Source organism: Onychostoma macrolepis, chromosome 21 (assembly GCF_012432095.1).
Source record: "Onychostoma macrolepis isolate SWU-2019 chromosome 21, ASM1243209v1, whole genome shotgun sequence".
NCBI classification, from domain to species: domain Eukaryota; kingdom Metazoa; phylum Chordata; class Actinopteri; order Cypriniformes; family Cyprinidae; genus Onychostoma; species Onychostoma macrolepis.
In genome coordinates this window covers 766,590-792,845 of record NC_081175.1, presented here as the reverse complement: position 1 = coordinate 792,845, position 26,256 = coordinate 766,590, and the positions used below count along the sequence as shown (strand labels likewise).

The window sequence follows — 26,256 nt, the reverse complement described above, 5'->3', positions numbered from 1 at the left end:
CTGACGGAGGGTGCTGGTGGTTGTAGAGAACAGGCTTTGAACTGGTTCTACACCAACCGCGCTCTCAAGGATAGAGGCCTATTGGAGGATGTGAGTAGATTGAATTCCTTTGACTAATACGGCATCTCCTCATCTATTGACAGTATAAGGTGCTGAGGCGAGGTTCACACAGCCTCTCGAGGAGAACTTGGGTCAAATGTCCCAAGATGGCGGCGCGAGTACATCGCGAGGCTCTGGGTCTCTCCAGATTTTGCAATTTTGCGGTATTTTTCTTACTCATCTCGGCCTGTTCGTGCAGAACAGTTGTGCCTTTACATCGTACACCCGTTGTGAGCTTTTGGATATCGGTTTGCAATTTCCGACACTTTTATGGACAATCTTCGACTCCTTCCTGAGATCGCTAGGACACCGAGGCTATGCACCCTACCCGGCCGGGCGGAAGTGCTCGCAGGCGGCGTCGAGATCGTAAACAAAGGCGGGGAAGCGCGGAGGACTAAGAGCTAAGCTAAGGCTAACACCACACCGGCTCTCTTTACCCAGCATTTTCCTTGCCAATGTACGGTCGCTAGTGAACAAAATGGAGGAGATTCGACTCCGCATCACACACAGCAAGAAACTTTTGAACTGTAACGCCCTAATCTTCACGGAAACCTGGTTAAACAGCGGAATACCGGACACCGCTATTGAGCTAGCGGACGCCACACACTCGGGCGGATAGAACATTAGATGGCTCCGGTAAGACCAGAGGTGGTGGATTGTGCATTTACATTAACAAAGCGTGGTGCACAAACTCTGCTATTGTTGGGAGTCATTGTTCAGCTAACCTTGAGTTTCTCATGGTTAAATGTAGACTGTTTTATCTACCGCGGAGTTCACTTCCACCATTATAACTGCAGCCTATATTCCCCGGATGCTGATGCCAAGCTTGCTATGAAAGAACTTCACGCAGCCATCAGTAAACAACAGACTGATCACCCGGGCGGCTTTTATTGTTGCAGGTGACTTTAATCACTCAAACTTAAAGTCAGTGCTACCCAAGTTTCACCAGCATGTTTCCTGTCACACCAGAGGAAACAAAACCTTAGACCATGTTTACACAAACATGGCTGGAGCTTACGTTGCGACACCCCTCCCCACCTGGGATAGTCAGATCACCTTTCTTTGTTCCTCACCCCAAATATGCACCCCTCATCAACCGTGTGAAGCCATCAGTGAAGACCATCAAGGTGTGGCCTGCGGGGCAGATTCCACACTCCAGGAAAGGTTTCTACACACAGACTGGAGTATGTTTGCTTCTCAAGCCACCAGTGGCGCTCACACAGACATTGACTCTTACACCTCCTCTGTATTGGATCATATCAATATCACCATTGACAGTGTTACAACCCAGAAACAGATCACCACATATCCAAATCAGAAGCCTTGGATGAACAAGGAAGTGCGACTCCTGTTGAAGTCACGCAACACTGCCTTCAGATCAGGAGATGCACAAGCCTACAGCACATCCAGAGCAAACCTGAAGAGGGGCATCAAAAAGGCCAAGCACTGCTACAAGCTAAAGATAGAGGGACACTTTTCCAACTCTGACCCTCGATGCATGTGGCAGGGCATTCAGGCCATCAGTGACTACAAACCCACCCACTCCACCCCCGCAGCCACTGATGTCAACTTCCTGAACGAGCTAAATTACTTTTATGCTCGCTTTGAAAGAGACAACAGAGAAACTGCCACCAAGCTCAATCCTCAGATGACCACCCACCAATCATACTCTCCTCCACAGATGTCTGCAAGGCACTGAGCCGGATCAGCGCACAAGGCTGCTGGACCAGACAACATCCCTGGTCGTGTTCTCAGGGCATGTGCAGAGCAGCTCGCTGGGGTTTTACAGACATTTTCAACCTGTCTCTTGCCCAAGCAGCCGTACCAACATGCTTTAAATGCACTTCCATTGTGCCAGTGCCAAAACACTCTAGTCCGAGGTGCCCTAATGACTACCGCCCTGTAGCACTCACACCCATCGTCATGAAGTGCTTTGAGCGGCTGGTCCTGGAACACCTAAAAGACTCTCTACCATCCACATTGGACTCACACCAGTTTGCCTACCGTAGCAATAGGAGCACAGAGGACGCAGTTTCCATGGCACTGCACTCTGTGCTCACTCACCTGGACAATAAGAACACTTATGCACGTATGCTGTTTGTTGACTTCAGCTCAGCATTCAACACTGTCATCCCAACCAAGTTAATAGCCAAACTTGGAGACCTGGGCATCAATACCTCAATGTGTAACTGGATTTTGGACTTCCTGACCAACAGACCCCAGAATGTTCGATCAGGATTCACCTGCTCCACATCCATCACACTTAACACTGGTGTACCACAGGGCTGTGTGCTAAGCCCGTTTCTCTACTCCCTCTTCACCTCCGACTGCAAGCCTGTGTATGGATCTAATTCCATCGTCAAGTTTGCAGACGACACCACGGTGATTGGCCTCATCAGTAACAACGATGAGACTGCCTATAGGGAGGAGATCCAGCACCTGGCCACATGGTGCACTGAAAATAACCTGCTCCTCAACACCACCAAAACGAAGGAGCTCATCGTGGACTTCAGGAAGGAGTCAAGAGGCACACACGACACCATCCACATCAATGGAATGGCTGTTGAGCGTGTCTCCAGTTTCAAGTTCCTGGGGATCCACATCTCGGCGGACATGTTGTGGAAAACCAACACCTCCAGCCTGGTCAAGAAGGCTCACCAGCGCCTCTTCTTTCTGAGGACACTGAGGAAGAATCAGCTCTCCTCTGCTATCCTGGTGAACTTCTATCGCTGCGCAATAGAAAGCATCCTGACCAACTGTGTCACAGTATGGTATGGGAGCTGCTCTGTTGCGGAGCGCAAGGCACTGCAGCGGGTGGTGAAAACTGCCCAGCGCATCACAGGGACTCCACTACCTGCCATCGAACACATCCAGAGGAAACGCTGTCTGCATCGAGCTCGCAGCATCCTTAAGGACTCCTCTCACCCAGCCCACAGACTGTTTTCTCTCCTGCCCTCCGGCAGGCGTTTCAGGTGCCTCCGGACCAGGACCAGCAGACTAAAGAACAGTTTCTTCCCCAGAGCTGTCTCTTTACTGAACTCTACCCCCCGTTGATCCACTCCCTCATATATTATTAACTCTTCTCTCCTACCTCACATCTGCCTTATTTGCACTACTGAATGTAAATTTTTATTACAGTAACAACTGTTTACTTTTGTATCTTGCACTACCATACCTAAATTGGACTATGCTCATTTGCACTGCCGACTGTTGTTACATTATCAATGCTTACATTAACATTTTGCACCGTATGTCTAATTGTAATACGCAATCACTTCCACTGCACTTTTACACCTTGTTTATAGTAATAGTCATCTGTATATATATTATATTGATAGTACATATCACCTGTAAATTCTGCTTATAGTAATAGCCATCTGTATATTTATTCACTATACATATTCACCTGTAAATTCTGTATATTTATTCACTATACATATTCACCTGTAAATTCTGTATATTTATTCACTACACATATTCACCTGTAAATTCTGTTTATATTAATAACCATCTTTCTATATATATTTATACATATATTCAGTACATATCCTTGTCCTGCACTTATTCAACAATTGTATATCCTGCACTTGCTACTATTGCACTTCTGGTTAGACCTAAACTGCATTTCGTTGCCCTGTACCTGTACTTGTGTAATGACAATAAAGTTGAATCTAATCTAATCTAATCTAAAACGCGCAACACTAAGAAACTCAGCATACTGAGGTAAACATCACTCAATGTTTTCACCATTACGACTGTTTAATAGTTCTATAAACAGTTCATTGAGCAATTACAATAATATTAGGTCACTTACATTTTTGGCGGAACCACAGCGCATCTCAAAACAACCATCCGATTCATTGCTGAATGATTCAGTGTTTTGAACGAATCGGTTGAGTCAAAGTTTCATTAGCCCATGCATAAACGTCTGATGAATCTGCCGTTTGAACGTATCGTTTGAATGAACGACTCAATGACTCACTCATTAAACGCTCACTACTGGCACCTACTGGCGTTTTAATTTCTTTGAAAAGTATAATTTCCACCATAATTTCTTGTTTGTATATTAATTTTTTTTTTAAAGAATCTCATAGTTTAATGTAGTTGTATTTTTCAGTGTAAATTATTTAATTTGATAACGTATAGATAATAACAATCACATTATTATAATTGAATTTATAGATCAAATGTAAGAATCTGAAATGAAAGTTAATGAGATTAGTGGGAAAATGCCCTCTATAAAGGTAAAAAAAAGCCCTTGGATAAAATATAAAAAACATGCAGCTTTATGTCACAGCTGATAGAAAACCGATGAGAATATTGCATTAGAATAAATCATATTTGCAACAAAACACACACACACATAATACATATATATTTCCATTGTCCTCATTTGTAAGTCGCTTTGGATAAAAGTGTCTGCTAAATTGTTAAATTACTAAAAAAACAAAATATATATATATATATATATATATATATATATACCATAGAGCCCCCCCCCACATAATAAATCCCAATTTAACCCCTGATTATAATCACCCAGTCACTTAAATGCCTTTTCATTTTTCCACTGCATCGTTGTTTCCTTGAACAGATAATCCACGGATGGTAAATCAGCGAAAAAGCAGCACTCTTCCCAAAACCAAGATGTTTATATCCACATCGTGTTTGTTTTTCTTCTCTCCCAATATTAAAAGAAAATTCGCCAGAATAAGAAAATAGTGAGAAACTGAACAGTGATATTAACACTCCACACCTGCCTGCTGCCATCTTTTTCTTTAAAATGAATTATTTCAGAACGATAGACATGATAATCAATGTTTGCGTCAGCACATCGGAGAACAACTCTGGAAACTCAGACAACAAGTTGACCAGTTCTTGCCGTTGGCCTGCGTCCAAATGTTTTAGGACAGACGGCAATTGTTCTAATGTTTCTGAATTTTTTAAATCACCCTTGCAACATGCAATCGTCAGGCATCTTTAATTCATCCACAGGAGCGGCCGACACAAAATGCGAAGAACAGGACTGAGGGGAGCTGTCCACTAGCACCACAGGGCTAACAGACGCGGAAACCTGTCCGTCTCGATTGTAGTACGGCTTAAGAAGATTTTCGTGACAGACCTGTGAGTTATTTTTCCGATCTGGTGTTAAAATCGTATAATTATCGTTAGCGCCACAATGTATCACCTTATACAGCCCGGCGTATTTAGCTTGGAATGGTGAGCCTACTACAGGAAGAAGCCCAATGACCTGATCACCCACACTAAATTTCCGATGTTCAATGCAACGGTCAATCAACCTCTTCATTTTTTCCTGAGATTTCCCAAGCTGCTCTTTAGCTAGATACCAGGCCGACGAAAACCCATCACATAATCTGACAATTTTGAAAACATGTTCAAAGTAAAATTACTCCCTTGGTCGGAATGAACAATTTTAGGTAACCCAAAAATAGAAATAAACTGAGTAAGGGCTTTCACGATAGACTTCATGGTAATGGAACGCAACGGGAAAGCTGCCGGATAGCGAGTGACTTGGCACATCACCGTCAACAAATACTCACTCCCAGCTTTTGATCGAGGAAGCGGGCCAACGCAGTCAATGATGAGATGCTCGAATGGTTGGCACACTGCTGGAATTGGACGCAGAGGGGCCTGGCTTTAAGGACTGGTTAAGTTAGGGCAGTTTTCAGAACTAACGGTCGAAACTTACTGGGCACTACGACCTGGACAATGGGATCACCAATACAACCGCCAGCGTGAGGAGACCACTTCCTCAGTAGTACACCATCTCTAATATAATAACCCTGTGCTCGGCTTCGAATTTCAACATTTTCAACGACTTGCTCGTATTGTGGTTTTAACGTCGCATCACTCTGTTCTTGTTCCTTTGACAGCTCGTCGCGAGAAACGGTCTGCGGTTAATCAGTCAAAGAAAAGAGCTGTTCAGCCTTCATGGGCTTTGCTTCAGATTGAGCCTGGCTAGCAGAGCGAGTTACAGCACAGGTCATGAACACTTCGGGATACTGTTGAGCACTCTCATCGGGGCCACTACCGAAGTAAGGCGCATCAGTAACCACCAGGGGTGGTAACTCGTTAAGCCAGATGCGTCCGCCAGCCAAATTATTCCCCAGGATGAGTGACACGCCATCGACCGGCATAACAGGCCGCACGCCAAGCTCCACATCGCCCTGCACAAGGTCGCAAGTCAGAGTAACGCTTCACGGAAAGAGCAGATTTAGGAAATTGTGCCCTGGCACTCTTTGATCTAAGCACTGGACAGCTCGATTTCCGATGCCCTTTCTCCAAGCAATAATTACAAATGGAGTCAAACATATTTGGCGGACTTCTAACAGGTCGCTTTACTTGGTTCTGAGGGACAGACCGTGGGTTCACGCGCACAGGACAAAGATGTTCAATTCTGAACCTTTCTGCGCAGGACTTGTGTATGAGATCCCACTCATCAGCCAGAACAGCCGTCTGGGAAGCCGTCCTAACACCGCGCTCTGCAATGTAAGCGGCGACAGTATCAGGAAGTGTTTTTGTAAAATTAAAAATAAAATTAATCAGATTATCCAATGTTGCAATATCTGTCGACATACATCAGTGATTAAAATGCAAGGTTAAGTCTCTAACGAATTCAACCTGCGTTTGGTTAGATTTACACCGCAGCATACAAAACTGCTGGTGATAGCTCATAAACACGCTCATAAACTTTTAAAACTGACGATTTAACATTTTCATAAATTTGGCTGTCCGCAACCAATAAAGAAGAGTACGCTTGCTTAGCCTTACCAGTCAATACGCACTGAAGGAGCAGGGTGCGCTCAATATCGCTCCAGTCATAGGCCGCAGCAATGCTCTCGAACAAAAGAAAAAAGGTTTCTACATCAGACTAATTGAACGGTGGGACCAAATGCAAACTATGGACAATATTTGGCTTGGATTAGTAGGCTTCAGCGCCTCCTCCCACAAGCCTACCCTCTTTAATTAGGTCCAGGCGTTGCTGTTCGACCTGAACATGCTGTTGCTCGAGACGTTGCCGACTTTCCTCAAGCTCTTGTTCTAGACGTACTTTTTCACACTCCAAACGCCGTTTTACGCATTCAGCTGCAGAAGCAGTAATTCTTTCTGCTGCTCGATTGAGAGGGCGCTTAGGGCAGGTAGCGGAGGGGTGGGTGCCTCCACCACGACTTCAAGATCAAGCAGCATAGCCTTAATGAGCTGCTTTATCCCCTCTTTAGACCTTTTTTGAAGTGCGGAGAGCTCAATTTCATAATGCGCGGCTAGTTCTAAAAGTTGTTCTTTGGTCATTGCATCTAACAACCCATCAGACGGAGTCTGAACAAATGCTTCAACGACGGTTGCCATACTCAGGCTACGATCAGATCATTTCAAAACGGAGGAATTCAAGAACGCTTCAAGGTAATTCGAAACAAATAAAAAAAAAAAAAACAGGCTCAAGCACACTCAGTGTAAATTAAATACGGGTGCATCTCAATAAATTCGAATGTCGTGGAAAAGTTCATTTATTTCAGTAATTCAACTCAAATTGTGAAACTCATGTATTAAATAAATTCAATGCACGCAGACTGAAGTAGTTTAAGTCTTTGGTTCTTTTAATTGTGATGATTTTGGCTCACATTTAACAAAAACCCACCAATTCACTCTCAACAAATTAGAATAAGGTAACATGCCAATCAGCTGATCAACTCAAAACACCTGCAAAGGTTCCCTGATCCTTCAAAATAGTCTCTCAGTTTGGTTCACTAGGCTACACAATCATGGGGAAGACTGCTGATCTGACAGTTGTCCAGAAGACAATCATTGACACCCTTCACAAGGAGGGTAAGCCACAAACATTCATTGCCAAAGAAGCTGGCTGTTCACAGAGTGCTGTATCCAAGCATGTTAACAGAAAGTTGAGTGGAAGGAAAAAGTGTGGAAGAAAAAGATGCACAACCAACCGAGAGAACCGCAGCCTTATGAGGATTGTCAAGCAAAATCGATTCAAGAATTTGGGTGAACTTCACAAGGAATGGACTGAGGTTGGGGTCAAGGCATCAAGAGCCACCACACACAGACGTGTCGAGGAATTTGGCTACAGTTGTGGTATTCCTCTTGTTAAGCCACTCCTGAACCACAGACAACGTCAGAGGCGTCTTACCTGGGCTAAGGAGAAGAAGAACTGGACTGTTGCCCAGTGGTCCAAAGTCCTCTTTTCAGATGAGACCAAGTTTTGTACTTCATTTGGAAACCAAGGTCCTAGAGTCTGGAGGAAGGGTGGAGAAGCTCATAGCCCAAGTTGCTTGAAGTCCAGTGTTAAGTTTCCACAGTCTGTGATGATTTGGGGTGCAATGTCATCTGCTGGTGTTGGTTCATTGTGTTTTTTGAAAACCAAAGTCACTGCACCCGTTTACCAAGAAATTTTGGAGCACTTCATGCTTCCTTCTGCTGACCAGCTTTTTAAAGATGCTGATTTCATTTTCCAGCAGGATTTGGCACCTGCCCACACTGCCAAAAGCACCAAAAGTTGGTTAAATGACCATGGTGTTGGTGTGCTTGACTGGCCAGCAAACTCACCAGACCTGAACTCCATAGAGAATCTATGTGATATTGTCAAGAGGAAAATGAGAAACAAGAGACCAAAAAATGCAGATGAGCTGAAGGCCACTGTCAAAGAAACCTGGGCTTCCATACCACCTCAGCAGTGCCACAAACTGATCAACTGATCACCTCCATGCCACGCCGAATTGAGGCAGTAATTAAAGCAAAAGGAGCCCCTACCAAGTATTGAGTAAATGAACATACTTTCCAGAAGGCCAACAATTCACTAAAAATGTTTTTTTTATTGGTCTTATGAAGTATTCTAATTTGTTGAGATTGGGTTTTTGTTAAATGTGAGCCAAAATCATCACAATTAAAAGAACTAAAGACTTAAACTACTTCAGTCTGTGTGCATTGAATTTATTTGAATTTACACGAGTTTCACAATTTGAGTTGAATTACTGAAATGAACTTTTCACGACATTCTAATTTATTGAGATGCACCTGTATCTCCTGCAGAGATTTAACAAACAAATCTATCAGAGCCTGTTACAGAACCACCCCGTTCCTAACTGTCCCCCAGCCCCTATAACTGATGTAGACCCTATAGTTTTCAGCTGGCCCAAGACCGGGTATTTATGCACTCGATCCCGCAAGTTTGGGAAGACTACCAATTAACGAGTAGTCCCCCAAACCTCGGATGTGCTCCCGAGACAACTGCTACCAAGCCCCGAGCCAACCAAAAACAACAAACTAAAATAACAAACAACATGTCGAAAACACGTCCTTCGCCCACACGGGGATAGTTTATTTCCATGCAGAAAACAAGCAATGATAGATTAAGTTAAGTCAACGAAAATTAATATTTCAACTGGTACTGTGCAATATAGCAAAGCAATATAGTGTAGCGTTCGAGTTCACAAAATGGGCAGACTCCAAACACATTTACGCCCTGACTTAATCTACCTCCTCTTCCTCCCTACAAATGAAATGCGAAGCACTTACCGAAAGTCTGAACTAATCGAAATAAACAAATTTGTGTCATCCCAAGACAAAGCGATTCATGGAAAACATGGAGTTTTAATGACGAGCCCCCAGTTGTTACGCCCTTAGCGGGGAGCAACAAGAAAGGAGGGGAGGAATCGAGGGCGACGTTTCAAAAATGAATTTTATTTTACACAAAAAAAAGAAGAATACAAAGTCTTTCCACACTAGCGCCGGTCTTTGCCTCCGTCCTAATTGTTGTAATGAGGAATCGCCCGCCCGCCTCTGGAAGCAATCCAAGACGCCTTTGTATTTGGGCACACCTGTGCACCGGTGTGCCCAATCCACCTGATTACCCCCATAGAACCGCAGCGCACCTGTAGAGGGAGCACAACATTGATACAGCTTTAGAAGCAAATATATATACGGTATGCGCATTAAGTATCAAGCACATTACCGATACACTAGTTAGCTTGAGCAACAGCATATCACTGACTTAAACACAGCATGTTGGAAATAGTCTAAGTTTAATGAAAACATCCCCAATAGATGAGCCTGAAGCAGCAAGCCTGTTTCATATCGACAGCCTTGACAACAGATTTAAACGGTTCACTGGTAAATTTAACTGGTAATGTTACCAGTGTGACAATACAATAGCATGCCTAGCAAACATAACAGAACAACTAGCTTAACAATGAGCAATATCTGAAGCATGTTCACCAACATAGCATTAAGTCAAGTCAGGTCACCTTTATTTATATAGCGCTTTTAACAATACAGATTGTGTCAAAGCACTTAACAGTATCAATTTGGAGGATAGAGTGTCAGTAATGTATAATGATTAGATTAAACACTCAATTTTCAGTTAAAGGCATTTCATTATTGAATTCAGAGATGTCATTGTCTAGCTCAGTTTAGTTTAAATAGTATCTGTGCAATCAAATCGGCGATAATCGCTAGAAATTAAGTGTCCCCAACTGAGCAAGCCAGAGGCGACAGCGGCAAGGAACCAAAACTCCCTCCGAGACAGAATTAGGCAATGAGTGAATGAATGAATGAATGAATGAATGAAGCATTTATATAGCGCTTTTATTGTGTATTGCTATACACCCAAAGCGCTTACAATCATGGGGAGTCTCTCCTCAACCACCACCAGTGTGCAGCATCCACTTGGATGATGCGACGGCAGCCACAGGACAACGGCGCCAGTGCGCTCACCACACACCAGCTACAGGTGGAGAGGAGAGAGAGAGATAGAGCCAATCAAGTGCATGGGGATTATTAGGAGGCCGTGATTGATAAGGGCCAGTGGCGGGACTTTGGCCAGGACACCGGGGTTACACCCCTACTCTTTACGATGAGTATCATGGGATTTTTAATGACCACAGAGAGTCAGGACCTCTGTTTAACGTCTCATCCGAAAGACGGTGCTCATTTGTCAGTATAGTGTCCCCGTCACTATACTGGGGCGTTAGGACCCACACAGACCACTGGGTGGGCACCCCCTGCTGGTCTCACTAACACTCTACCAACAGCTACCTAGTTTTCCCAGGAGGTCTCCCATCCAGGTACTGACCAGCTCAACCCTGCTTAGCTTCCATGGGCAACCGGTCTTGGGCTGCAGGGTGATATGGCTGTGGCATAAAATGAAAGAAACTTTACTTAGCTTCATGAAGACATTCAGAGATGAATAAAGGGTGAAATGGCCAGTTATTACATGGATGCTTTAACCCTTCTTGAATATCTTGCTTCTTCCAGCGGGGAAGCAGATCGTGTAAAGTTGTTGGTTCAGTCGTATTAGCACAACTTCGGCGATGAATTGTGGGCAAAGTGTCTATATAAATTGTGAGGAGCCGTGCTCGCTCAAATCGATTTCAGTCTATCTGCTTGACAAACAACGCGGTGAATTCGCTTTAAGTTCACAACTTGAATCTGGTGAGATAGAGGTAGACGTGGATCTGCTGAGTGTCAGCTGATGCGAGCTTGACTAACATGGCCTGCCAGAACTACCGCTAGGCTCCATCTTTAAAATAGGGATTTTAAAAAAACCACTGGATGGATTTTTATCATTATAGGATGGATGTGTACACACACTTCCAACACACATTTATGTTCAAACAACTTGAAAAGTGAATTTTGCATCTGATAACCCCTTTAAAAGAAAGGACAGCACACTGTAATTTTGATAAGAGTGGGGTCTCGTAAGTTGAGCCAGTGGGTAAGTTCACCCACCCCCTGTATCTTGGCAACTGTACACTTTTACTGTCATGTGACCATGTATTTTGGAACCACCCATCATTTATGCCAGACTGTGAAAAGGAGAAACACATGAGAAGAGTGGAAGGCACCCATTCACTTTAAAAACTGTTTTTGGTTTGTCAAAGTAAAATTTTAGCATAACAGATGAAATGGTTGTTACATCAAAGCAAATTTATCCAGGTCTAAAAATATCTATGATACATACTGTATAGGTGATTTAGCAACATATAAAACCATACAAATCATTTAGCTAAATATTAGCCTGGACTGGTAAACTACAGTAGCTTTATTACCGTATTTATCCTAAATGGCAACTATTGGGCAAAGTGAGTCAGCATTTTAACTTACCCCACCATAAGGCACTGTATTTAAGTTAAATCTCTGAATTATAAACTGGTATTTTAATGTGATATTAGTGGTTTAGTTTATCATTGATAGTTTATTATCATTTAGATATCATTTAGTTTATTTGATAGGGACAGTGTATATGTGCACCAAATGTTGCTAAATCACCTATTTAGCTGCCGCCGCTCCATAACACAATTGTCTCAATGGTCTCATGAGTTAGGAGTGTGGTCAGAGCAGGTGCTGGTGGGTTTACATCCGCAGGCTTCATTGTTACCACTGGCACACTGGTTGTTTTACTGCCTGCTTTCAAGACGTTTCTCTGGAGTTGTTTAATGAAGAACTGGTGTTCAGCAGTTTGGCCAGGTGCTTGACATACAGTGAAACGTGCAGTTTTGTGGTCGAATGGAGCATGCTGTTTGGATCAGTAGAGGAACTGTGGAGCATCGCTGCATGCTCCTGAGGATGTCCTTCTTCCCACGGTGTTTATTAAGCAAGGTGTCAATGGGCTGTGTTTGTGGTCCAGTACAAACACCCTGCCACCAGTCTTCACAGGTCCAGGGGGTCGCAGGCGAGGCCAGCAGAGGCAGAGGTGGCGTATATGTACTTCTTACACAGAGGGCAGAAAAAATTAATTTCTGCATTCTGAAAATTATGATAGGGGCTCCACATGGGAACCATGATATGAAAACAGCGAGGGCACAGGCAGTGTACCAGTGGTGTCTGCAACAAGTTGAATATTTAGTTTAATGTGCAAGAAAACAGAGTTTCTGCAGGTTTTATGAAGGTTAAAACATTTTTAAGACCAAGTAAAGCGAATTTGAGGAACAAATGAGAAAAAACTAAAATATGTTTTGTAGAATGTAAATGTCTGGAGAGAAACATAATGAGCTGTATTAACTTCAGAGTTTGAAAATACAATTTCCAACAGATATTCATTATTTTTTTAATTCATTTTACAAAAACGCACTGAAACGCTCTGCTCCAGACGCTAGAATATGGAAATATCTTTTACTGCAGCTTCAGATCATGCTGCAAAAAAGTGATGCTCTTCCTCAGTATTTTTGTCTTGTTTTCAGTGCTAACGCCTAAAGATTCTTAAATAAAATACATTTACTGGAGATACAAAATGACATAAAATACAAAGTCTTGTTTGAAGTGATTTTGTGATTTAAACGTTTTAAGAATAAACTCATTTAATTTCATTACATTTTCAAGACTTCATTAATATTTGCATCTGAAATAAACATGTCTTGATTGAAAGATGTTTGATATTTATATTGGAAAACAAGACAAAATACAGAGGAAGAGATTCATTCACTTTTGCTTTGCATCCAACATTTTATGAATTTAAGACTTTCTGCTCTGATTTAAAACTTTAAGGCATTAATTTGTGTAAGGGTAAATTAAGACATTTTAAGACTTAAAACCTGCAGAAACCCTGTGTGTATGATGTAGTTGATGTGTCAAATATTTACCTGTATCTCTACAAGAACATCACAATAGAAATATTACAAAAATCAATAATTCTATTACAGACACACACACACACTATAATACTGTAGTACTCCTGCTATTCTTGGCAGATTGATATTCATGGCTGTACTGCAAATATAATGCCCAATACAGCCCAATAAACAATTGTACATTTATTGTTGTGACTCTACAACTAAAATACGATGGCTAAATTATGGTTACTACAGTAAAAGCATGGTCAGAAAACATTTTTAAGACCAAGTAAAGCGAATTTGAGGAACAAATGAGAAAAAACTAAAATATGTTTTGTAGAATGTAAATGTCTGGAGAGAAACATAATGAGCTGTATTAACTTCAGAGTTTGAAAATACAATTTCCAACAGATATTCATTATTTTTTTAATTCATTTTACAAAAACGCACTGAAACGCTCTGCTCCAGACGCTAGAATATGGAAATATCTTTTACTGCAGCTTCAGATCATGCTGCAAAAAAGTGATGCTCTTCCTCAGTATTTTTGTCTTGTTTTCCAGTGCTAACGCCTAAAGATTCTTAAATAAAATACATTTACTGGAGATACAAAATGACATAAAATACAAAGTCTTGTTTGAAGTGATTTTGTGATTTAAACGTTTTAAGAATAAACTCATTTAATTTCATTACAATTTTCAAGACTTCATTAATATTTGCATCTGAAATAAACATGTCTTGATTGAAAGATGTTTGATATTTATATTGGAAAACAAGACAAAATACAGAGGAAGAGATTCATTCAATTTTTGCTTTGCATCCAACATTTTATGAATTTAAGACTTTCTGCTCTGATTTAAAACTTTAAGGCATTAATTTGTGTAAGGGTAAATTAAGACATTTTAAGACTTAAAAACCTGCAGAAACCCTGTGTGTATGATGTAGTTGATGTGTCAAATATTTACCTGTATCTCTACAAGAACATCACAATAGAAATATTACAAAAATCAATAATTCTATTACAGACACACACACACACACACTATAATACTGTAGTACTCCTGCTATTCTTGGCAGATTGATATTCATGGCTGTACTGCAAATATAATGCCCAATACAGCCCAATAAACAATTGTACATTTATTGTTGTGACTCTACAACTAAAATACGATGGCTAAATTATGGTTACTACAGTAAAAGCATGGTCAGAAAACATTTTTGAACTGTTGAATACATGTCATTACAACAATGAAAATAATGGTTACGCCCATTCATAATTTAGCTTGTAATCAACAAATGACATGTTAATGATGAGTTTACACAGAAGCGTAAATTACAGCCATGTTCATTCATAATTTGGTGTGCAAACAAATCAACCTACGATGAACTATAGTAAACAAATAAAGTTTCGGAGCGCAACATATACATATATTTGTTTATTTTTATTTTTTCAATATTTTATTTTAAATTCTAATTTCTGATCCCTTTAAAATCTTATTAAAACATTAAGCATTAGAGCCCCATGTATAGGCCAATATTTATAAACAGTATTTAGTAATCAAACATTAATATTCAGGAGATAAATATCATCACAGCTTTTGCTTACATTTGAAACTGACTATGCCTCATTTTCATTGGTTTTAAATAACAGTGGCAAACAGAAATTTAGTTTGCACGCAACTTTGCCTAAGGGCTAATACACAACAAAATGGACAACTGCTAGAGACTTATGTGCATCAAAAACTAACACTAATGCACCATTACTCACTAATACTGTATATTGACTCACTAATATACTGAAAAACTATAAATACTTATAAGATATAATTACTTTAGTTAGAGGTCATATTCTTTGTCAGTTAGCCCAGAAATGTAACAGGATGATAACAGACCTGAAGTCTTTTCATGCAATATTGAAGATCTTTGATTGTCTAGTATGCAAACATTCTCGGGTTGGATCATTTCCATTTGGCCTACAGGGCAAACAGATCTACAAAGAACAACTTGTTTTCACTTCGTATGCTTTTACTTACATTTTACCTTAGCACTTTATACTTTTGCCTTACCTTAAACTTATTTTGGCGGACTAAAACTCAGGACTTAGTAGTGCTGAAGAAAATTATGCCACACCTTATTTAGAAAATAGGCTTTATTATTATGGATATTATGAAATAAAACAAAACAATCAAATACATACTGTACATATGTATGATACTGATTGTATTCAGTATAAAAGTCAAATAAAATATGCTAAGGAGACAGCTTATCTTTTCCTTTCCCTAACTTTCAGTTTCTGAGAAGTCCACACCCAAAGGATCAGATCTAATGTCAGACAGATGAATCGACGGCAGTGTATCCTGTGAGATAAAAGGTAACTTTTTCTTCAAATTATTAAGATGCTTAAAGTTAACTAAAATTCCAAAACTTATTTGGTAAAAAATATATTCTGTCCTCTTTTAGCTTACTTTTTTCAAAACAATCTACAGACATATTACTACTAATTTATCTAACAAGCATTCAACATCGACATTTTAGCTTTAGCTTTTATTCCTCTGTACCGTCCTTTATCCTCACGATAGAATTTGTTTACAAGCAAGACATTCAAAGCACTCACATGCATATAGGGTATAATATTAAAAAGGTTTTATTAAAAAGTTCTATACTTTTAAAAACACAACTGATGTGTTATAATGTGTTAAAATGATCATTTCAATTTATAATTTTTGGTAATAACTGTTTTTCACACTATAATGTACTTTTGAAAAGGTTGAATATGTGTGATGTGTGGAAAAAGTGGAACTCTTTATTAACTAAATCAGACAAATAATGGAAGCAGGTGCATAAGAGTCTATCTTAAGATATTTATTATAGATGTTTTATTAATATGCATGTGTCATGTAAGCTGCTCATGGTTTTATCAGAGACTAACACTTGGTTAAAGCAGGGTGTGGCATTTTTGGTAGAGTGTCACACAACATTAACGAATGAATGAATGATGCTAAACCCATACGATAAACAACAACAACAATAATAATAGTAATAGTTTGGAAAGTAATTTGTTTAGAACTCAGAATAGGGGAAAATTGCATAGAATGAAACTGGAGGCATTAGTTCCATTCCTAGGAAATTGAGAAGCTAAAATATAAATCTTGAATATAATCTAAAATCACTCTGGATAAAAATGCCTGCCAAATATAAAATTGAAAGTTTCAGCAATTCTCTCAGAATGCAAAACAACAACCTTCCATCACCCTTTGTTTTGACAGGGAACTTACTAAACTGACAGCAGATCTGTCAATGGCTACACAGACCATAAACTTCATCACCTGCAATGTTAACGGACGTAAAAAAAAAAGAGATCAGAAATTTCTAAAACCACAAAATGCGGATGTTGCTCTCTTTCAAGAGACACACATTGGAGTAGGAGATGAATATATTATATAGAAGGTTTAAAAAAGGTCTACACAAAGTATATACTAGTGAGGAGGACACTGGGTTTTAAATATATAGGTTATGAAAAAGATAACTGTGGAGCTTATGTTTTGCTGAAATGTAAACTGGAAGGTCAGCTGTACACTCTCTGGTTAGTGTTTATAACCACGACACAAAACCCCTCGAAAAACTTTCAAGATCCTTGCAGTCAATGACCACAGGTCTGCTAGTGATTGGTGGAGATTTCAACACGCTTTTCAATCCATTTATAGACAAAGACAATTCAAAAGGGGTGACAGATACCACAATCCACAAAAAGCTGCGCTTTGTGTGAAAAAGTTCCTGAAATCTCTTCAGCTGTTTGATGTCTGGAGAAGAAAGAACCCTGTAAATCAGAATTATACATTCAGCGGCCAAACTGCATCCTGGTTGGATTATTTCTTTATTCTGGAAGAATGTATGTGGCGTGTCAGAAGTTGTGAAATCAGAGACTCGGGGATGAGCAACCATCGTCCTGTGTACTTGGAGATCAACAATGCTTTTTCAGAAAGATCTCCACATACAATCACTCTCCCAACTATTAAATCACAAAACGAATCTTTAAACAGAGGAGACAGGTTCTGGGTGAAGAAAGCCCATATGCAGACATTGCGACAGCTGTACAATCTCTTCAAGTGTCAGAAAACACCATCCAGTTTCCTTCTATAAAGACAACATTCAGGATCTAATTCCATACATAAAGATGCTCTATGACAGAATCCACAGCGATGCATTTAACTGCTCTGAGATACAATTTAATGAAACTGTGAGAAGTCTGTCAGGGTTGGGTGAAGGAATGAGAGCGAGGACTCAATTGCAGGAAGAAAGGGCTTTTATTGACAATAAATATAAACAAAAACTACCCTGTAGGGGAAAACAGACTGGCAGGGCAGGGCACCAGGTACGCACACACAACATTCGACGACGAACTCGCACAGGACTGCACACACAAGGAGATTATAAAGGGAGCAAATAAGGAGGGTGATGAGATACCACCTGGCGTCCCTACTGAGGACACCAAAAACAAGACAGGAACATGACACAACACAAGACTAGCACCAACATGAGAACACAAGACAGACAGGGGTCAACACACAGAGACACGGAAAGGTGGGAGGGAGGGAAGCCAAGCCAGAGCCAGTAAATAAGCCCAGGAAGTCTTTAGGATGGTCCAGGGTGGGACGGGAGGGACAGACCAGGCGGGCTCTAGCGCATCAGGGGTCCCGGCAGGAGGCCAGGGCGGGGCCAACAGCTTGGCAGGCAGCAAAGGCGGCCCCGGCAGGACAGGAAGCAACGGCGGAGCAGGCATCAGGGCAAGGAGCTTGGGTGGAGCAGGCATCAGGGCAAGGAGCCTGGGCGGCGCTGGCAGGCCAAGCAGCTTGGGTGGAGCCGGCATCAGGGCAAGGAGCCTGGGCGGCGCTGACAGGGCAAGGAGCTTGGGTGGAGCCGGCATCAGGGCAAGGAGCCTAGGCGGCGCTGGCAGGGCAAGGAGCTTGGGTGGAGCAGGCATCAGGGCAAGGAGCCTGGGCGGCGCTGGCAGGGCAAGGAGCTTGGGTGGAGCCGGCATCAGGGCAAGGAGCCTGGGCGGCGCTGGCAGGGCAAGGAGCTTGGGTGGAGCAGGCATCAGGGCAAGGAGCCTGGGCGGCGCTGGCAGGGCAAGGAGCTTGGGTGGAGCAGGCATCAGGGCAAGGAGCCTGGGCGGCGCTGGCAGGGCAAGGAGCTTGGGTGGAGCAGGCATCAGGGCAAGGAGCCTGGGCGGCGCTGACAGGGCAAGGAGCTTGGGTGGAGCCGGCATCAGGGCAAGGAGCCTGGGCGGCGCTGGCAGGGCAAGGAGCTTGGGTGGAGCAGGCATCAGGGCAAGGAGCCTGGGCGGCGCTGGCAGGGCAAGGAGCTTGGGTGGAGCAGGCATCAGGGCAAGGAGCCTGGGCGGCGCTGGCAGGGCAAGGAGCTTGGGTGGAGCAGGCATCAGGGCAAGGAGCCTGGGCGGCGCTGGCAGGGCAAGGAGCTTGGGTGGAGCAGGCATCAGGGCAAGGAGCCTGGGCGGCGCTGGCAGGGCAAGGAGCTTGGGTGGAGCCGGCATCAGGGCAAGGAGCCTGGGCGGCGCTGGCAGGGCAAGGAGCTTGGGTGGAGCAGGCATCAGGGCAAGGAGCCTGGGCGGCGCTGGCAGGGCAAGGAGCTTGGGTGGAGCCGGCATCAGGGCACATAGCAGCAACATTAGCTGCCTCTGGGGGCATAGCAGCAACATTGGCCACCACCGGGAGAGCTGCAGCCTCTTCAGCCGACACTTCTGGAGGACAATTCATTGAACACGAACCGCGTGCCGAACAAAACACAACACACACGGACAGAGGAGTGGACGGCCCGAGCGAACTCGAGACCGCACGTTCCCACAGCAAGACCAACCTGGAGCGTGAGTGTCCGAACCCCGACACGAAAACCAGAACCGAGCCCAAACAAGGCATCTAGATGATTTCTTGGAGTCTCAGTCAAAGGGTCGGGTAGCAAAAAATTCAGCGACTGTCATGATGACTCCCGAAACCCTCTGCTCTGAGATGAGGTTGTCTTGTATTAAGGATGAGAAAAACAGTCAAACCCAAACCTGTATCAGGATTTCCTCTCAGAGATGCACCAGAAGTAGATGCTGAATCTGTAGATGTTTCCTTTGAGAGAGACAACATACAAAATGTGCAATGTTGGAAGGGCTCCACATTGGGAACCACTGGTCTAGACAATGGAAAAATAATAACTGTAATTTAGGAAATTAAAAAGTTGACCAGTCAGATCATCATTCATTTACTTGCCAAAATAGAAATGATTTTTTTTTTTTTTTTTTACTTTATAGGATTGGGTTGGTCAACTTTCCAGTTTACCATAAAATTGAGTATATTTGTCAGCACCAATAGCCTCGTGGTTAGTGTGCCAACAGTTGAGAACAGCTACACTGTAAAAAAGAAAAAAGAAAAAATTGAGCCAACTTAAAATTTTAAGGCAACCAGCTTCAGCAGATTTTTGAGTTTTCTCAACTTGTCGTTTCAAGTTTATACAACATAAATTTACGAATCTCCCACAAAAATAAGTTGAGCAAATAAGTTTTTTTTTTTCCTTTTTTTTTTTTACAGTGTAGCTTTTCTCAATTGTCCTGGCATAAAAAGGCCCAAAAATATAACTTATAAAAAATTTGAGTATATTTTTCAATCAAAGCTAAATGCTGTCTTGTTTTTGTTCCTTTTCTCTTTCTTTTTTTCTTCTCAAGGCAGACCATGTATGCAGTTGTTACCTTGCAAGACTCAGATGAGGTGATGGTGGTTGCATCAAATTGGTTGAGCCTAGAAAAGAAACAATGTTACTGGCCTCCATTCAAATCCACAGAGAAGTGCATGGAAGCTGTTCAGAACAAACTAAAGCCTGAAACCGGAGGGAAACCATGGGAGAAACTAAACATTAGCTTTCACAGAGAATATGGTAATGGTCACTATTTTAAAATAACTGTTTAATTTAGGATTTTGTACTGTCTAATAAGTTCTCAAATGATGTAATTTAAACGATGCTTATTCTATTGCAGTCACTTTTGAGAAGGCAAAAGAGGGGCAAAAAGAAATCAAAGAACAGAAAGAACGGCAAGTAACAGACTTGCATTTTGTTCCAAAAAAATTTTAATTCTTCAAAAGATTTGACCTTTGAAAGAGCAGAATAATTAATTTGTAAAGCATTGTTTATTTTCAAATAAAGGACATATCTATTAGCCACTGGATTCCCTGGAATACTAAAAAAACAAAGGCTTGAAAGCACTCAAGGAATGTCAAATAATCAGCCAAAACCACTTCTTCCTGCATCTACATCCAGAATGTCAGCTGATGGTGAGTCAAGCTCTTTTGACATAATCAGTATGAGAATTTTATTTTCTCTTTTTTTAAATAATTATAGCACCACTCATTTTACACAACAGACAAAGCTGAAATCATCCGAATGCTGAGAGACATCAAGAGCACGGTTCAGGAAAACTCTGCCATGTTAAAAAAACTACTAAAAGACAATCCAGCTTCTGAAGCTCCCAGCAGTACAAGCGTGCCTTCAAAAGACATTAAAGCAAACCTAAAACTGCCTCTTAGAAGCTTTGAAGATGTGGCCAGGACTGAAAGGGAGCTCAGCACCGCAACAACACGGAACAAATATGTGAGTCGACACAGCATTTATGCAATATTTAGAGGGACACTGTACACTCATTTGGTCATGATCATAAAATATATTAAAAAAATTATAATAATAATAAAATTAATTAATTAAATATAACAGTATGTTCCATGATGATAGCTGTTTACCAAATAAATAAATTAAGAAATTCTAAATGTAATCAAATTATTTTATTATCAGCTTTTTAGGTTGTACTAAGAAAAATAGTCCAGGCAGACTATTATAACTGTATAGTTTAATGTCATTATACAAAATATCTGACAGTTTCAAAGTGATGATTGACTACTTAGAATCACATATGTGTCCCTGGAGCACAAAAGCAGTCATAAGTAACACTGGGTTATATTTGTAGCAATAGCCAACAATACATTGTATGGGTCAAAATTATTGATTTTTCTTTTATGGCAAAAATAATAATAGTAATATGCATTGCTAAGAACTTCATTTGAACAACTTTAAAGGAGATTTTCTCAATATTTAGATTTTTTTGCACCCTCAGATTCCAGATTTTCAAATAGTTGTATCTCAGACAAATATTGTCCAACAAACCATACATCAATGGAAAGATGATTTATTCAGCTTTCATATGATGTATAAATGAAAATATGACTGGCTTTGTGGTCCAGGGTCACATATAAAAATTGTCTTCACAGGTAAAATATTTGTCAAGGCTTGGAGGTATTGGGAAAAAGGATGTGATTAAGAATATTATGCAGCAAGTCCTAACAGACGATCTGGCTAAGGAGTTCAACTGGCAGGGCAGAGGAGACAAAAGACCCTTTTCTCAGCTTATTTTAACAGATGTGATCCGAGGTAAATACACCGCTGCATCAACACTTCCCACAAACCAAGAATGTTTGGATGTTTGAATGTCTGCAGTTGTCTTTACTTTCAAATCAAAACAAATACATAGAAATGAAATTTATTTAAAGAATGCTGAGACAAATTTGACCTAACGAACGTACAAACTATTTACAGCTGAGTATGAGGTACTATACAACAAATGCTTGAGAATTTCAAATTAATTTATCATCAAGTTTCTTCTGTCAGATGCTGCATTCAAACGAAGTGTAAACAAGAGTGACTGTGAAACTGAAATCAAAAAATATCTGAGTTACACGGCTGATCGACTCGGTCGGAAGAAACCAAGAGAACATGGAGGTGAGCCATGTTACAGATGTTGTGGGACTATATTTCAGATATTGAAATATATCTGACATACATACAGGGATTTTCCTGGTTTTGATTTTAAGCTCGCTTTAAAATTCTTGCAATGTTGAATGCTTAGATCAACTACAATGTGATTATACAGTTGTGGTCAGAATTATTGGCACCCTTGGTAAATATGATCAAAGAAGGCTCTGAAAATAAACCTGCATTATTAATCCTTTTGATCTTTTATTTAACAAAAATCACAAAAATCGAACCTTTCATTGAAGTAAAACAATTGAAAATGGGGGGAAATCTCATTATGAAATAAATGTTTTTCTCAAATACACGTTGGACACAATTATTGGCACCCCTAGAAATTCTTATGAGTAAAATATCTCTGAAGTATATTCCCATTCATATTCACAATTGAGCACTCCAGGGTGATTATGAGCATGAAATTATCCAGCCATGGCTTCCTGTTTCACAGAAATATAAATAGGAGGGAAAACAAAGTCCAAATTCCCTTAATCATCATCACAATGTGAAAAACCAAAGAATATATTTCTGATGTGCAGCAAAAGATAATTGAGCTTCACAAATTAGTGAAGTGGCTTTAAGAAAAGAGCTGGAGCAGTGAAAATTCCCATTTCCACCATCAGGACAATAATTAAGAATTTACAATCAACATAAAATGTTAGGAAACTGTCTGGAAGAAGACGTGTGTCTATATCGTCCTAATGCACGGTGAGGAGGAGAGCTTGAGCGGCTAAAGACTCTCCGAGGACCACAGCTGGAGAATTGCAGAAAATAGTTGAGTCTCGGGGTCAGAAAACCCCAAGACATCAGCACATGTTGTTCGGGAGGGTTTCAAGACAAATTCTCCCCGCTCATCCAAAAACAAACTCCAGCATATTCAGTTATCAGACACGACTGGAACTTCAAATGGGACTGGCTTCTATGGTCAGATGAAACTAAAAAATGAGCTTTTTAGCAGCAAACACTCAAGATGGGTTTGGTGAACACAGGGATAAAAAGTACCCCATGTGTACAATGAAATATACTGCTGTATTTTTGATGTTGTGGCCTATATTTCTGCTGGAGGTCCTGGACATCTTGTTTAGACGCATGGCATCATGGATTCTATCAAATACCAACAGATAAAAAATCAATAAGTGACTGACTCTGTTAGAAATCTTATAATGGCCATGTTTGGATCTTCCAACCGTACAATAATCCAAACACAAACCTCAAAAACAACACAAAAATGGGTCACTGAGCACAAAACCAAGCTTCTGCTGGCCATTCCAGTCCTGTGACCTGAACCCTGTAGAACATGAGTGACCTGAATCTAAAGGGTCTGGAGTGATTCTGGATGAAGGAATGGTCTCTGATCTCTTGTCAGGTGTCTCTAACCTCATCAGGCATTATAGGAGAACATTTAGAGCTGTTAAACTGACAAATGGAGGTTTCAAAAAGTATTGAATAAAAGGGTGCCGTTAATTGTGTATTAGAGAAAAACATTTATTTCATAATGATATTTCCCCCCATTTTAAATTCTTATTATACAATGAAAGGTTAGATTTATGTGAATTTTTTAAATAAAAGATCAAAAGGATTAACAATGCAGATTCACTTTCTCAGCCTTCTTTGATCATATTTACCAAGGGTGCCGATAATTCTGACCACGACTGTATATACCTACAGCACCAGCACGTATAGCGCATTTAGTAATTTTTGTGCTGAAAACACCAATAACAGTGGTCTTCGTTTATTCTATAGAAACCACCTTGTTTAATCATCATTGTATGTTTTGCATAATTACCTCCTTCCCCGCAGGTCCTGGGTATGAGATTCCAAATGCGATTTCTACCTCACTGATGGACAACCAGCCAGAGACGGAAACATCTTGGAACTTTTTGGATTGATGAGTTTTTGATCATCAGTCATATATGATGTAGACCCACTTAGACATTAAACATATATTTTGTGAGATTTATTTGACTTGGACATTACTTAATGAATTGTCATGTTTCCACCTTCAAATTGTAATACCTCTGTCATACCCATGTACATGTTATACAAATTTTGTCCCCGTAAACCACAAAAACCAGTACACACACACACACACACACACATTCCTATCCATTTCTGTAAAATAACCCTTTTATTTATTTGTTTTACTTTTTTTAATCATGCATAGTGAAACGGCTTGTGAGCTATATTTATATAGTCTCCAAAAATATCATTTTCAGTTCTAGTGCCAAAATATTTGTAGGCATATATGCTTCTGACTTCAGCTTGTTATTGTTGACAGCAATTAGATATATTAATGAATTGAATTGTATTTTATTTTTTGTAAGTGTTTGAATGAACCATACATTTGAATAAACCATTATACATTGCATCTTGTTTAACCCTTGTGCGCTCTTCGGTCATTTCTGACCGGAGGATTTTACATTTTGAATTTTTAAAAATCGTAGCTTCACCAGAATGGTACGAAACTCGTTGACTTTTATGGCACTTGGTATGTGAACACACAAAAAAATTGAGGGCATGATTCAAAAGTTAAATGGTCGTAAAAAATAGTCACACTCATGGTCTTCGGTCAAAATGACCGACCATAGGAAATGAATGGGAAACGGAAAACATTTAAAAATACAGAAAATTTTTGTGTGTACAATCTACAAATCCCCAACAATGCAGAAAAACATTGCACAGCAATGAAGGGGTGAAACTCTAAAACATCTAGAGTGCAAAATCAACACATCCACTCATACACACGCACACACACACACTTGTACACACACACCCCAATGAACTGGTGTGCCCGTAACACAGCAACTATGTAAAATAAAATCAATAATTCAGCTACAATGCAGTTAAAAAGTGGACAACAAGGAATGGGTTATACTCTAAAACATCAAGAGTGTAAAACAGATACATCCACTCACACACATTCACAGACACACACACATATACAATTATACACACTCAAATGAATTGGTATGGCTGTAACCATATAGCCAAAATGAGTTGAGTGAAATAAGAGGTTGAAATCAGATCAGACCCTGAAGGATTAGGCTCTGATAAAGCATTCCTCTTCATTTTTGTTACATTTTATAGTTTTTAATGTTTTGTGTAACAAAATGCTTTCTGTGTTCAGGGTTGACTGTAGTAATAATAATGCAAAAACCTATATAATAATAATAATGCAAAAAAATATAAACCTTGACAAAAAGTAGTCTTTGAGAATGCCTAAATATACATTTATATCCACAACCTAATAAAAGTAAACAATTATGTCTAAAAACAACTAGGGAATTCACAAGACTCTCTATAGAGTCCTATACAGGCAACTAGTGGTTACACCATGAAATTACATGTTTTTTCTTTCTTTGCTCACACCAGGAGGTGCTAATCTGCATTCAAAAATTGGAATTTAAAGGCCTAGTGTCTATTTTAATCTGAAATACTGCATAAATTGAAAAATAATTTGAAAAAATTTGAAAAAAAAAAATTTGTACTATTTTCAATGGGAAAAATGTATCATAATTATTGCATAAATATTAATTAGTACCATAAAATTCTCTCAAAATACAAAAGAAAAAAGAAAAAATATTATTGAACAAAAATATATTAGATTGATTTTACTGAAGAAAAAAAAAAAAAAATTTCAGGTGTCCGGTCACTTTTGACCGTGAATACCATGAGTGTGACTCCCAAATAAGGACTGCACAAGGGTTAAAAAATAAAGTGACTCAACTCC

At 40.4% G+C, this 26,256-nt stretch overlaps 1 protein-coding gene across 2 annotated transcripts; it reads left to right on the top strand.

Annotated features, from left to right (window-relative positions):
* LOC131529535 (uncharacterized) lies at nucleotides 1-26,256 on the top strand. 2 transcript variants are annotated; one of them, XM_058759338.1, is made up of 11 exons: nucleotides 15-90; nucleotides 5,095-5,223; nucleotides 15,967-16,047; nucleotides 20,401-20,609; nucleotides 20,710-20,764; nucleotides 20,877-21,004; nucleotides 21,094-21,320; nucleotides 21,992-22,151; nucleotides 22,389-22,499; nucleotides 24,327-24,898; nucleotides 26,230-26,256. In XM_058759338.1, the coding sequence occupies exons 4-10, from the start codon at nucleotides 20,408-20,410 to the stop codon at nucleotides 24,413-24,415; spliced, it is 972 nt and encodes a 323-aa protein (XP_058615321.1). In that variant the 5' UTR covers nucleotides 15-90; nucleotides 5,095-5,223; nucleotides 15,967-16,047; nucleotides 20,401-20,407; the 3' UTR covers nucleotides 24,416-24,898; nucleotides 26,230-26,256. The 2 variants fall into 2 exon arrangements, with proteins under 2 accessions (XP_058615322.1, XP_058615321.1); XM_058759339.1 differs by lacking the exon at nucleotides 5,095-5,223 and having other exon boundaries at nucleotides 1-90.

What these genes read in the sequence shown, in the direction of transcription:
- LOC131529535 (XM_058759339.1), top strand. Translation starts at nt 20,408, where the DNA reads ATGTATGCAGTTGTTACCTTGCAAGACTCAGATGAGGTGATGGTGGTT. An exon ending in ATCAAAGAACAGAAAGAACG is followed by an intron (nt 20,765 to 20,876) that starts GCAAGTAACAGA and finishes TTTCAAATAAAG; the next exon opens with GACATATCTATTAGCCACTG. An exon ending in TTTAACAGATGTGATCCGAG is followed by an intron (nt 22,152 to 22,388) that starts GTAAATACACCG and finishes TTCTTCTGTCAG; the next exon opens with ATGCTGCATTCAAACGAAGT.